General features: G+C 37.8%; 1 protein-coding gene across 1 annotated transcript in view; it reads right to left on the bottom strand.

Moving 5' to 3' along the window:
* Positions 1–634: 634 nt before the first annotated feature.
* The window catches only part of LOC120393873 (guanine nucleotide-binding protein G(i) subunit alpha-1), a 61,081-nt gene continuing 48,748 nt past the window's right edge, over positions 635–12,967 (bottom strand). The window contains exons 6-9 of the mRNA XM_039518348.1: positions 6,341–6,470; positions 4,884–5,037; positions 2,835–3,041; positions 635–2,713 (exon numbers count right to left, since the gene is read on the bottom strand). Coding sequence (XP_039374282.1) covers positions 2,851–3,041; positions 4,884–5,037; positions 6,341–6,470 — 475 coding nt within the window. The 3' untranslated portion in view covers positions 635–2,713; positions 2,835–2,850. The remainder of the gene's footprint in view (positions 2,714–2,834; positions 3,042–4,883; positions 5,038–6,340; positions 6,471–12,967) is intronic.

Below are 12,967 nucleotides of genomic sequence, written 5' to 3'. Positions count from 1 at the left end.
ATGGATACAAAGGCTAACACGGTCTTTGGATGTATGAGTAGGGAAACAGCAGGAAGAAGTGAGGTGACATGACCTGTATATACAGCACTGACGAGATTACAGAAAGACAATTTGTTAGTAGATAGTTCTTTATATCGGACAAAGGCATAACATCCTCCAATAGGCTGGAAGATAAAGCTCATGGGATTGGAGGATTCTCCATCATTTGAAGTCTTTCAGATTGGATGACTTTCTAAAAGATCAACCAGAAATTATTAACCTGATGTAGTAATTACTGGGTGAAATATCATGGCTTGTGTTATACAGACCAGGCTAGGTCTTCATAACGGTCCCTTTAGGCCTTAAAATGCATGAAAAAGAACAGCTTATTTTGTATACCCCATTCTGTAAATGCAAGACACAGACCTGTGAGATTCCCACCATAGAATCAATATCAGTTTGGGGGGAGGGGGCGGAAAGGAGAGTCTTCATGGAAATTTGTCCAGCTGCCAACTCATCAAGTCAAAAGAGGAAAGTCCATCAGTCTGGAATGGAAGAGCTCATGAGGAGATATATTTTCAATGCACTTGTTTAGCATAGGACAAAAAACAACAGTGTACATATTTCAGGAAAGAATTATAATTCGTTTTTTTTAAAAAATCTCAATTTTATTAGGATGTTAGTAAATTATACAGGATAAAATTCAGGAATCCATCAGCAATGGTCATCAATGTGTGCTCATTTTTATTTTACTTACATACACTCATGTGAATTTACTCACAATTTCATTTCTTTTCATTTTTATTCACTATCTTCACAAAGTGGATGCAGCAGGTCTTCCATCAGTAAATTTAATGAAAAACATTTCTCTTAGGCAAGGCACAAAGAATTTAGACAAATTTTCAGTAATTTTTGATTAATCCCAGTTTTTTGTTTTTTTTTACATTAAGTACAAAGACAACAAGTTAAATAGTCACAAAATATTTCAGTGATACATAAAATCAGTTGTGACTGCAGCATAATGCACAATTCAAAGCAGTCCAAGATGTAAACTGTTTACCATAATTACTAACTAAAAGAGCTTGTGTGTCAACAACCTCCATCATTAATAAATTAATATTACTGCTCCTTTGTTTTAACCTCTCATTTGAAAACATTTAGAAATTCCATAGCAAATAATGGAAAATTCCAAGAATGAAAAGAGCTGAGATAAGAACTATTTCAAGGCCATTTGACAGCCTTAAACCAAGTATACACACAACCAAAAATGAGTTAATGCTTTAAACTAACTCTAATTAGACATTTAGAATGAACACTTCTAAGCATATGAATCTATAAGAAAATATGAAAAACTAGCAACAGTTTCAGAGGTGTTCTCGTCGTGGACAAAGTAATATGGTGTATGGAAGTTACAAACAATGTTCCAACAACTGTAGAAAGTAATTTCTAAATTTGTTGTGACTACATTTCTTAGGTGACCAAAATGCTCAGGACAACCATCTAAGAACTTATTTACAAAATAAAAGCTTATTTCAGTTTCAAATGTATAAAAATCAGTGTTGGCACTACCCATAAGGCAATGCACAATATACCCCTTACATAGTAAATGATACAATGAAAGGAAATAAATTCTATGCAATATTATTTAAAGAGACACGGTCAATTTAAAAATCACACAAGTGCACACCATTAAAAGTCAACATTAGCAAATAATTACCTCATATGGAGATCAGAGATAGTGAAGATTTTCTTTATATTTGCAACAGAAAATCTGTACTATATTTGATACCACTGTGCATTGCTTTTTGGTAGTGTCTGATGTTTTCATGACTATCAATAATTTGTAGAACTAGTTTTCTTACCTACAATTAATAGCAACACATTAGGAACCTGATTCTGAATCCATGGAATGAAAAGAAAACAAGTCGTCTTGCTCTCAAGTTTTGCCACTGGCTTTTACGAGAGCAAGGAGAGTTTTGTCACTCGCAGGAGAAAAAGATAAATAGACAAAATACATTTTAAAAATTTAATCTCTGTTACTGATCCCAATAATTTCTTTTTACAATTCCATCAGTTTGGGCAATGAAAATTAACTCATCCAGTTTCAGTTTCTCAGTGTTGTAACGTTTGGACTGAAAAGATTGCAAGCAGAAGTTTATTTGTAATCAGTTGTTTCCACTGGAATTCTAATAAATCAAAGAAAACTTATTAACCTTGAAATTAAGAGCTTTTTCAAAACCGAAGGTTAGGGACAAACTTCAATTCACAGTGTCCCTTTAAAGCTGAGCAAGCGTAAGATTATTTTAGACTACCAAGAAGCCTGCAACATTTGGTTATGCAAACAAAACCTAATAAGTCAGCATGCATATTTAAGATGAAACAAAAAATAAATTGTACAAGATGTTTAAATAATCCAAAGGCGCAAAAAAAAAAAATTACCCTTCTTAAGAGCATTCTCATAAAACGTGGAAACTTTGGAACACAAATCAAGTTATTAAAATATTCTGTTCAATGTTCATACAAATAACATTCCTACAATTACAAGTATACATACAATCAAGATACTTTTCATTGTTACCTAATATTTAATTACTTAAATTTACAAGACAAACATAAATAAAGCTGTTAAAACAGGCAAGTACAGTACTGGTCTGTTATTCAGCACAAATTGTTTTGTACTTCTTTCTTCTTGAAACCCCATCAGGTTAGAAGTTTGTGAAGTTATTCTTCAAATCTAAAAATAAAGATCAAGAGAATTAGACTCCTATGTACATGTACAAATGCTTTCTATTACCGAGGCATATACAAAATGATGAAAAGTTCTATTACTCATTCTGGTCAAGGAACACAATTACCATTGAATGCAAAGTCTTAGAAGAGGCCACAGTCTTTTAGATTATTTTTTATGATGACATCAGTTACCGCATCAAAAACAAACTGCACATTCTTGGTATCTGTGGCACATGTGAAGTGAGTATAGATTTCCTTTGTGTCCTTTCTCTTGTTCAGATCTTCAAATTGACACTGGATGTATGCAGCTGCCTCTTCATAAGTGTTGGATCCTGAAGAAAGGGAAAAAGTTGATCAATAAATACTAAATTTCAGACGGTCTAGTGAAGACCCTCTAAATTGACTATCGATCGCTCTCCCGTCGACTCCTGTACTCCACCTGAATGGAGACCCGTAAGGGAAGTCAATGGGAAAGCGTCCCCAGTCAACATCGCATAGTGTGGACCCCGCGGTAAGTAGATTTAATACGTTGACTTCAGCTATGTTATTCACATAGCCGAAGCTGAGTAGCTTAGATCGATTTCCCCTTGTAGGGTAGACAAGGCCTAAGCAGCAATGAATACTATACACTTTGAAGGAAGCCATGAACTATTTTTTTTAAAACTGCTGGACAGTTTCTTTAAAAATGGAAGAATTGTATGCAGTTTTAAGTAACCTCACAACTACTGTTTTAAGTTAGAGTATAAAACTTGCTGGTGGTAAAACATACTGGATTATTAATTATATATATATATATATATATATAAAGGGTATGGAATCAATCCAACTCCCACTTATGTGGAAATTTTACCCTTGACTTCGATGGGAGGTCGATCAGGTTATTAAAGAGCTACAACTGCTCTGCAAATAGAAATGATGTTTTGTTTCCATGGAATTGTTAGTTCATGTTTTCAGATTAAACACTAAGGAAAATAAATACTGAGGGAAGCAACAAAAAAAAAACCTTCCCCCATTCCATTTATTTTTGTTTACACTCACTTTTCTTTTTCATGGTGCTTTCTTCCATCTCCACCTGCCTAAATTTATATTTGGCCTATTCCCTCTTTTCTCCCAGTTTTAATTATATTTTTTCAAGTAAGTGTTCTCTGCACAACAGAATGACAGATTTCCACTACCTATCGGTAGATTTATATAATTATATGAAATTCTAAATACAGACCACTGCTGAATTACATCATCCTCTCTTCCTAAAGAATTCTTGCATACCATGTTTTTCCTTCCAATGTGTTTAAGAAAACCTAAATGCCCTAAACCTCTTTAGGAGAAAATCCTATGATTGTAAAGGTTTTGGAGCAAAATGGAGTACAGGAAGAGCCTAAGCAGAATAAATTGGAAAGGATCTCACCACGAAGAACATTTAAACACTTTAAATACTGAACAATGAACCAAATATTTGTGTGGATTCTCCCCCCAGTGCTTCCAAACATTCCATGTACTTGAAAAGATGTTTGATATCAGCTTTCAATAAACCATGAATGTAACAATACTTTTGATTACAGTTAAATATTTTAAATTCTTGTTTAATGTTAGTAATTGGCCAACTATGCTCTCAAACCACCACCTTACAATACATCTATGTTGGAAAGACTATCAGAGTTGCCATTTTGTAAGCTGTTACAAGTTTGGGACAGTTTTCTCCCCTTATATGTACAGTTTTTCATATCTTTGAGCTGTAGTTAACTATATTTTGGAATATTTTTAGACCTGGTTGTGATTTTTCAGGCTGTCAATGCTCGCAGCCCAGAGATAGTGAGTACTGGTCTAACAGGAGCATTCCTGCTCTACAATGAGCAGTTATAAATTCTCTTAGCCTTACTCATATTCATTGTTCTACTGACTCAGCTGGGACTACTCAGGTAAGTAAGGAAAGCAGGATTTGGCACATACTTTAAAGTGACTAAAAGTGGCATAGTGAAGTTTCATGATTTTGTTACTCAACTTCCATATGAAATTAGTTTTTTAGTTGTAAACGGAGCCATCTCCCCAAACTGCTAGCTACAGACACAACTTTGATTCTAGATTAAACTGTTTCTGACTGGTTCACGCATCATAAAACCAGTAATAAAATTCCATAACAGGAAGTGACTTGACTTCCCAGGTAACTAGCAAAATACCTGCATATTCAGGGTAGCAAATAGTGAGGGGACTCCTTTTGATTTTTTCTTCAAAGAGATCCTTCTTGTTTAGGAAAAGAATAATAGACGTGTCTGTAAACCATTTATTGTTGCAGATGCTGTCAAACAATTTCATGCTTTCATGCATCCGATTCTGCAATTGAAAAGAAGATACTTCAGCCTACCCTCCATTATCCTTTTCAATAGTAATGAAATCAGGAAACATATACCTGTTTGATACAGTGAAACTCTACCAATGGAGTAATAAAATCTCCTGTAAAAGTCTTTTTGTATATTGAATCCCAGAACCCCACTCCAGTGCTGTATGAAATGGAGAACAAAATAATCAAAGCATGATTTCCTATAATAATTTGGGCAGCATTCACGTGAGAAAATACAGTCATAAGTAAATGAAAAAATAAAGTAATTGTGAATATTGAATGTCTAACAATTGCACAGTTTAGTGTCTCTCTTCCGTACATAACTGCAAATGTTATAAAGAAAAGGCATTCCAGGGAAGACAGTGACCTTTAAGTGGAAATTGATTACTGTATAACTCCTCTTGAAGAAGTCAGAAAATCAAATATGGCAGCCCTGCCAGATAATCAAGTACTCCAGTGTTACCAAGAGATCAAGTGAAAAAGTGCTTTGCTCACAAACATTTTCCAGTCATGCATATAGCCTCTGCCATGCTTTTAACTGTTTACACTAGTAGACTACCACCCACCCAGGACACAATTTGCCTAGGCTTGATTTGAAGGCTACTTCCTTACCTCCCAAATTACAGTCTACAGGAGAGTCAGCACCAAAGAAGTACTTTACTTATTAAGCCAGCTAGACAGCAACACAGACTAGGATCACTCTTGTCAGCTCCATGAATAAAGAGTGGTGCTAGTTTGTGTCTGCTTTCGCTAGGGGAGTCTGATCCTGAAAGAAGAGGAAAGAAGAGTTGCTGGAAAGAAAAACCAAAGAAACGAAGACATAGATAGAGGAGACCAGCAAATGCAGGGAAAATTATCAGAGAAAGAGATCTATAGAAAGGAAGATTGAAGGACTGGACACTAGGTAAAAAAAAAGAAAGAAAACACAAAGTGGTGGTCTAAATAAGCCATATGGTTTTCCACTAAAAATTGTCTGAATCACCAAAATTTGTCTTAACCCCCTACTATGCAATTTAAAACAAGTGTTCACCTCTGTTACCTAATTTAAAAATAGAATGTCTTTTGGAACATGGAAAAGAGCTACGTGTAAACAAAAGTATCCAGTAAGAAAGTGATATTCAAAGAGATGGCATTTTCTTCTCCATTTCTATCGTCCACTGGGACACTTTCAAGTGGAAATTACTTCCTTGTGAAAACAGAGGATATACACACTTTTCATAAAGGGTTTAACTTCTTTCAAGATCATTTAATTTTTATTTCCTCTTCTCCCCCTTCCTTCAAGATTAGTTTACTTGCCATTTCCTCATCTTCTGCTAGGACCAAGTCATAATCACTGAGCGCTACACAAAAGATTATTGCTGTAACTCCCTCAAAGCAATGAATCCATTTCTTCCGCTCTGATCTCTGACCTCCCACATCAAACATTCTGCAAAATAGAAAAATAAGATAGCGTTAAAATTCCAGACTTCTGAATACTATACATAAAATTAAAGCGCAGACTGTACTAGTCTGATCACACAATTTTATGGCGGAAGGGTATTAAAGTTTTAGAGTAATAGCTTAGTGTTGAAAATTAATTTTAATAAAGCCTTAAAAATCTCTTCAATACAATAATTTGCATTACTTTCTAGCAAAAATTACTTTGAAACTAAAGCAAATAAAATGCTCTGCAGAAGTAAACATGATCTGAACTACACAGTTTCTCTGCAACTGTTTATGGCTGCAAGATGTCAAAACACACTGCAAAATATGCGCCTGGATTTAGTTTTATTATACATGTACTTGAATGAAGAGCTTTTCAACTTATTTGGCTTAGTGAAAAAAATGCTAGCACTAAACATACAATAGACCATGAAAATTTTTTTTTTCTTAGACAAATACTCTTTGAGCTAGGGTGCAAAATCCTGTACATTCAGGAGCACAGAGTAATTATGTGTTTCACTGCTTTGGGGGGAAGTTTTATAAAAACATTTGGATTATACTCTGAAAATTGAGTAAAAGTTACATTTCCGTTTTTTATTTTCACAGTTTCAACATTTCTAAATCCAAGTCACAAGGTTTATCACTCAAACTATAATTTTTCTAAACTTTCAGCTTTTCAAATTCAGCCTAGAAATCATGCTGGGTTTCGACTCGTGCACAGACATACAGCTGGGGTTTGGCAAACACGTCAGTTGCTAATGTTTAAAACAGAAAAATCCAGTTCTCTTTCCTATAGCTGATCAGGTTGATCTTTAAAGAACTCTAATATATAAGCTGAGGTAAGCATTTCAGTACCCAAGAGATGTTTGAGATGTTTTAGTCAGCGTGGATTCCTCTATTGGTGGGCATGCACCTTAAGGGTGGTGAGATCTGAGTTTTTGAATAGGGCCTCCTGATACCACTGTACAAGGCATAAAGGGCAAAGTGGCCACAACTCTCCCTCAGTTTCCTCACAATTCAAAGCTTGTGTTAGCTGAGGACTCCTAAAAGCAATCTGAAGTTGCAGCTCAGGCTGGATCTTGGGCTCTGAAGCCTAGAGTGGAGAGGACTTCAAAGCCCAAGCTGCAACTTCAAAGCGCTATCTAAATAGCTATTTTTAGACCACTAGTGCAAGCCCCACTACCTAAGTCTATTGACCTAGTATGGAAGGCTCTGGATGCCGTGGACTGTGTAAACATGCTCTAAAGCAGGGGTTCTCAACCTTTTTCTTGCTGAGACACCCCCAACATGCTATAAAAACTCCACAGCCCACCTGTGCCACAATATCTGGTTTTCTGCATATAAAAGCCAGGGCCAGCATTAGGGGGTAGCAAGCAGGGCAACTGCCTGGGGCTCCATGCCACAGGGGCCCCCACGAAGCCACATTGCTCAGGCTTCAGCTTCAGCCCCAGGTGGCAGGGCTCAGGGACCTGGGCTTCAGCCCGATGCGGTGAGGCTTCAGCTTTTTGCCCCGGGCCCCAGCGAGTCTAATGCTGGCCCTTCTTGGAGGGCCCCAACAAACCTGCTCGTGGCCCCCTAGTGAGCCCAGAGTCCCATGGTTAAGAGCCACTGCTCTAAAGGTCCTGAAAGTATTCAACACTGCAATTTAAATATTCATCATTACAATTTAATCTTTACTTTGGAAATTGTCTTTGCCATGTTTGATATACATGCAGTTATTTGCACCAAAACAAAGCTTCACAATCAAGTTTGCTGAGAAATTATAAAAGACCTATCAAAAACTGCATAGAAAGAAAACTGATTTGCTGTATTTCTGCAAAATTAAAATTTAAGGTTTTAAACAGATACGATAAGTAAAATCCAAAAAGAACCAGCTTAACTTCTGAGAGACAGCTTATCAAAATGGGATAAAAAACTTGTTGCTACTATTTTAGATTTATTCAATGCTCAGAAGCATGTTAGGAGCTTTACAGACAACGAAGAAATGTTGCCCTACCTCAGAGAACTTTTTTTTAAATATAGACATGACAAAACCAGGAGGGATAGAAGGATAAAGTGTACAATAAGCTAGAAGTCTACAATGTTATGTGGTTATTTTAATTATTTATGAACCCTGATGTATTAAAATATGTCTCTCTTCAAAACTTGTCCCTGTCCATTTGCATCTAAAAAAATTCTGCTCAGAAGCAAGTTATTTTTACTGATTCCTCACGTCTATAAATCCACTACTGCATGCTTTAAAAAACAAAAACCAACAACTAAAATCCTAATGACTTCCCGTACTCCTGTTTAACTACTACAGTTTAACCCTTGTGATGCTCTGCCCACAAACTCTAAATATTATGGAGTTCTAGCTTTTTTTGAGTAAGTAATCTAACAAGATGTCAGAAATTTGACAGCCAGATCTTCAGATTCCTGAGGAACAAACAGAACTGATAACTAGGGGTCAATAACTCACAATTTGTACTATTGTCACTCCCAGGGGTTTCAAATTCCCTGGCTTTGCTAATCACTCTATACCTGAGGCTAGATATTCAATAGTGTGGCTTTTTTAATTTTACCTCTGGAAAAGTAAATTTCACAAAGAATTCGGGAGACAGAGGGGAGAGGATTCATTTCCATCTGCCGCAACAGCTACATTTTTCATGGTTGAACAAAAATAATTCAATATACTTAAAACCTTCTAAAGTACAGAAAATGAAATAAATTTCCAATATAGTAAAAAGTCTTAAAACTTGGATTTGTCAAATCATAGAATCTCAGGGTTGGAAGGGACCTCAGGAGGTCATCTAGTCCAATCCCTTGCTCAAAGCAGGACCAAACCCAACTAAATCATACCATGCATTTCTATCAATATAAATACTGACGGGGTTTTTTTTGTTTGTTTTTTTAAAGTGGGAACAGACACAACGGATTAGATATTTAGAACAGAATTGCAGCTGGTGCACAAGAATCACAATTACCTAGTAAATGTATTTTTGTAACAAATGCTACTCTATTGTGAATCAATACTACTAAATTTGTTGCTCTTCTCATACAAGCCAATCCAGTGTACATAAAGCAAGAAAAACACTTCTCTCCAGTTCCAAAACAACTTATAAGCTTAAAGCAGACTGAAAGAACTAATCTATGATTTCTTGTTCAAAGTCCAAAAATGGAAACTAAATAGAACATACTATTTTAGGAGGAAAGTCAATTTAAAAAACAAACCCCCACACTTCTGCCAACATATTGTATTTACTATTGCTTCAATTAATACCTAAGATCACATAGCAGATTTATTTATTTCATTACACTTTATTGTGTGCCTTTGACAGTAGTCTAGTCCATTTGTTTCCTCTGCAGAGTCAGGTAGCTAGTCATATTTCCCCCTTGTTTGTGTGAGCTTTTCATATAGCAACAGAGGAGAGAAACACTTAAAAAAAAGTGTGACTGTAAAACCACAAGAGTTTACAGGCTGGAATTAGGGACAAGGTTAGTAATCTACTTGTAAAACAAAATCTAAACTATTTAAAAAATGTAAGTTAAAATTGATCTAAGAACTCTCCCACAGACTTTAAATGAAAAGTTACAATGCTTTATTAAGCCATCCAATTAATAAGATTTGCATGTGACCTTAGCAAAGTCGCAAACATCCAGACCAATTCAAAATTGATGTTCAAGGTCTATTTCTACCTTCAGATACACATAGAATAACTTCCCTGAATTCAATGGAAGTTGCAATAATTTATCCAAGGACAAAATTGTTAGTGATAGGAGACTAATAAACAGCATCCTCATTTTCAAAAGACTGGCTGGCCTAGCAAGGATTAAAAAAATGTTTGTCAGGTGCAGCTAGACTCCATTCTGGATTTGACCATTTCTTTCCACCCACATTTACACTGGAAGGAAGCCACATATTCCTACTAAGGTACATTTGTATGTCAGCAAGAAGTGAGGCAGATGGAGCAGCCAAAGTGCCTATTTATTTGTGTTACCATAGGAGCTTTAGTGCAGCAAAAGCAGCCAGTTTCTTCAAAGAGCAGCAGAAGCTTCACAAGACCTGGGGTTGGGAAGAGAAAAAGGAGGGGGAAAAAGGTATATTTGGCTCTTCCCTCAATCCACCTAAAGAATATGGGAGGGAAAAGGAAAGACGGGAAAGAGAAAAACATCAAACACCTCAAAGCCAGGTGAGAAAATTGAAGGGGCATCTGTGTCCCCTCATAAGAACAGATTCATTAAAGCAAGAAGTGATTATTTTAACCATCTAATCTGACCAAGCCAAGAATTTCATCCAGAAATTCCTCCACGTCAATACCCCGTATTTGAGCTGAAGTATCTTATTTTACAAAGACATCTAGTTTTGACTTAAGACTTCAGGTAATGGAGAAGCCACAACCTTTGATAAGCTGTTCTAATAGTTAAGTACTCAAACTTAAAGATGTGTGGTTTATCTCTAGCCTGAATTAATCTATTTTAGGCCTCTGGTCTTGTCTGCTAGAATAAAGAGCCCTTTACAGGTACTAATGAGTGATCAAGTCACCTATTAACCTGCCCTTTGATAAATTAAATAGATTTGAGGGCTTGGCTACACTTGAGAGTTGCAGCGCTGGTGGAGGCTTTCCAGCGCTGCAACTTAGTAACTGTCCACACCTGCAAGGCACATCCAGCGCTGCAACTCCCTGGCTGCAGCGCTGGCTGAACACCTGGTCTGCTTGGGGTGTAGCGAGTGCAGCGCTGGTGATCCAGCGCTGCTCATCAAGTGTGGACACACACCAGCGCTGTTATTGGCCTCCAGGATATTAGCAGATATTCCGGAATGCTTTTAACTAAATTACTCTCTTTGTTTTGTTATGCAGCCTCTCTTTGTTTTGTTGTGAACTCGGAGCTCCGGTGGTGCTCCGGGAGCTGCTTATCTAAAAAACAAACAAGCTCCTGTTTGCTGTGATCAATCTGTACCTGACTGTGAACAATCAAATGAGATAACCCCTGTGAATGAGGCAGGCAGGGAGTGAGTGTTTGCTTGACAGAGAAACAGAGGGGAGAAAGGGAGTCCTTTGGATGCAGGCTGTTTGCAGTTAAGAGTTAAGAGTAAGGGGTCGGGAACATTTTCTGATTTTGCAAGGCAGGAAGCTAACACACAGTGTTGGCTCCAAAAATCCACTCACTCTCTCTCCCCCCCGCTCCCTGTCACACTACACTCCACCCCACCCCCCTCTTTTGAAAAGCATGTTGCTGCCACTTGAACGCTGGGATAGCTGCCCATAATGCATCACTCCCTACAGCGCTGCAAATGCTGCAAATGTGGCCACACACCAGCGCTGGTAGCTGTGAGTGTGGCCACACACCAGCGCTGTTCCTACACAGCTGGATGATCAGTGCTGTAAACTCCCAGCGCTGCAACTCTCAAGTGTAGCCAAGCCCTGAGCTTCCTAAATCTTTCACTGAATGGTGAGTTTTCCAGACCTTGACTCATTTTTGCAGCTCTTTTCTGAACCCTTTCCAATTTAACATCCTTTTTAAAGTGTGGACACCAGAACTGGACACACATTCCAATAATGATTTCACCAATGCTGTTTAGCAGTAATACTACCTCTCTATTCCTGCTCAATGTTTCCCAGCTTATACATCTAGTTACCCACCACGGCCCTTAAATACTCTTCAGAATCACTGCTTTTGAGGATACAGTTTGCCATAGGGGTAAGATCCAGGCTCTGGTCTGACATTCTCTCAGCTTTCATGCAGGTCACTAACTGGCATGGGCTTGTGGCACGCCACGCACTGTTTGAAGCCGTGGGACTGAGGCATGTGCCACTGTCCCAGGAGGACTAGTCCTGCAGGGCAGGAACCTACTAAGGGCTTGTCTACACTGGCAGTTAACAATGCTGCAACTTTCTCACTAAGGGGTGTGAAAAAACATCCACGAGTGCAGCAAGTTGCAGCGCTATAAAGCGCCAGTGTAAACAGTGCCCTAAGTGCTGGAAGCCACACTCCCAGCACTGGGAGTTACGCCCCTTGTGGAGGTGGCTTTTTTAGAGCGCTGGGAGAGCTCTCTCCCAGTGCTGTGCCATGACCACACAAGACACATTAAAGCGCTGCCACGGCAGTGCTTTAGCTTTGCCAGTGTAGGCTAGCCCTAAGTGATCTAACTACTTGTTAATTTATTCTAATCCTAACTATTTACATGCCATTTAAAAATCTATTTACAGGATAAAGAAAACCACTCAGGAGAATCACTTGCAAAGCAAGAGAAACAGTGTTCCAGCAACCATCACAGTCGGTAAGAAGGAACTGAAGGGCATCACATACCTATATACTGCAGTATGAAGGTGCCACTCCAGGGGGCACCAGAGTCAAGCCAACGGATACCACTAGGGGAAAAACTTCTGGTGATGGGGCAATCACACCTACATTGGAATAGACATGAGCAAGCACTCGAAGAACTCCAGTTACTATAAGGTAAGTAACCTTCATTTCTTCTTTGAGTGCTGGTCCCTATGAGTATTTGCAATGGGTGACTTC

Source organism: Mauremys reevesii, linkage group 1 (assembly GCF_016161935.1).
Source record: "Mauremys reevesii isolate NIE-2019 linkage group 1, ASM1616193v1, whole genome shotgun sequence".
Classification (NCBI taxonomy): domain Eukaryota; kingdom Metazoa; phylum Chordata; order Testudines; family Geoemydidae; genus Mauremys; species Mauremys reevesii.
The sequence above is the reverse complement of the archived record's forward strand: the minus strand, read 5'-3'. Positions and strand labels throughout refer to the sequence as shown.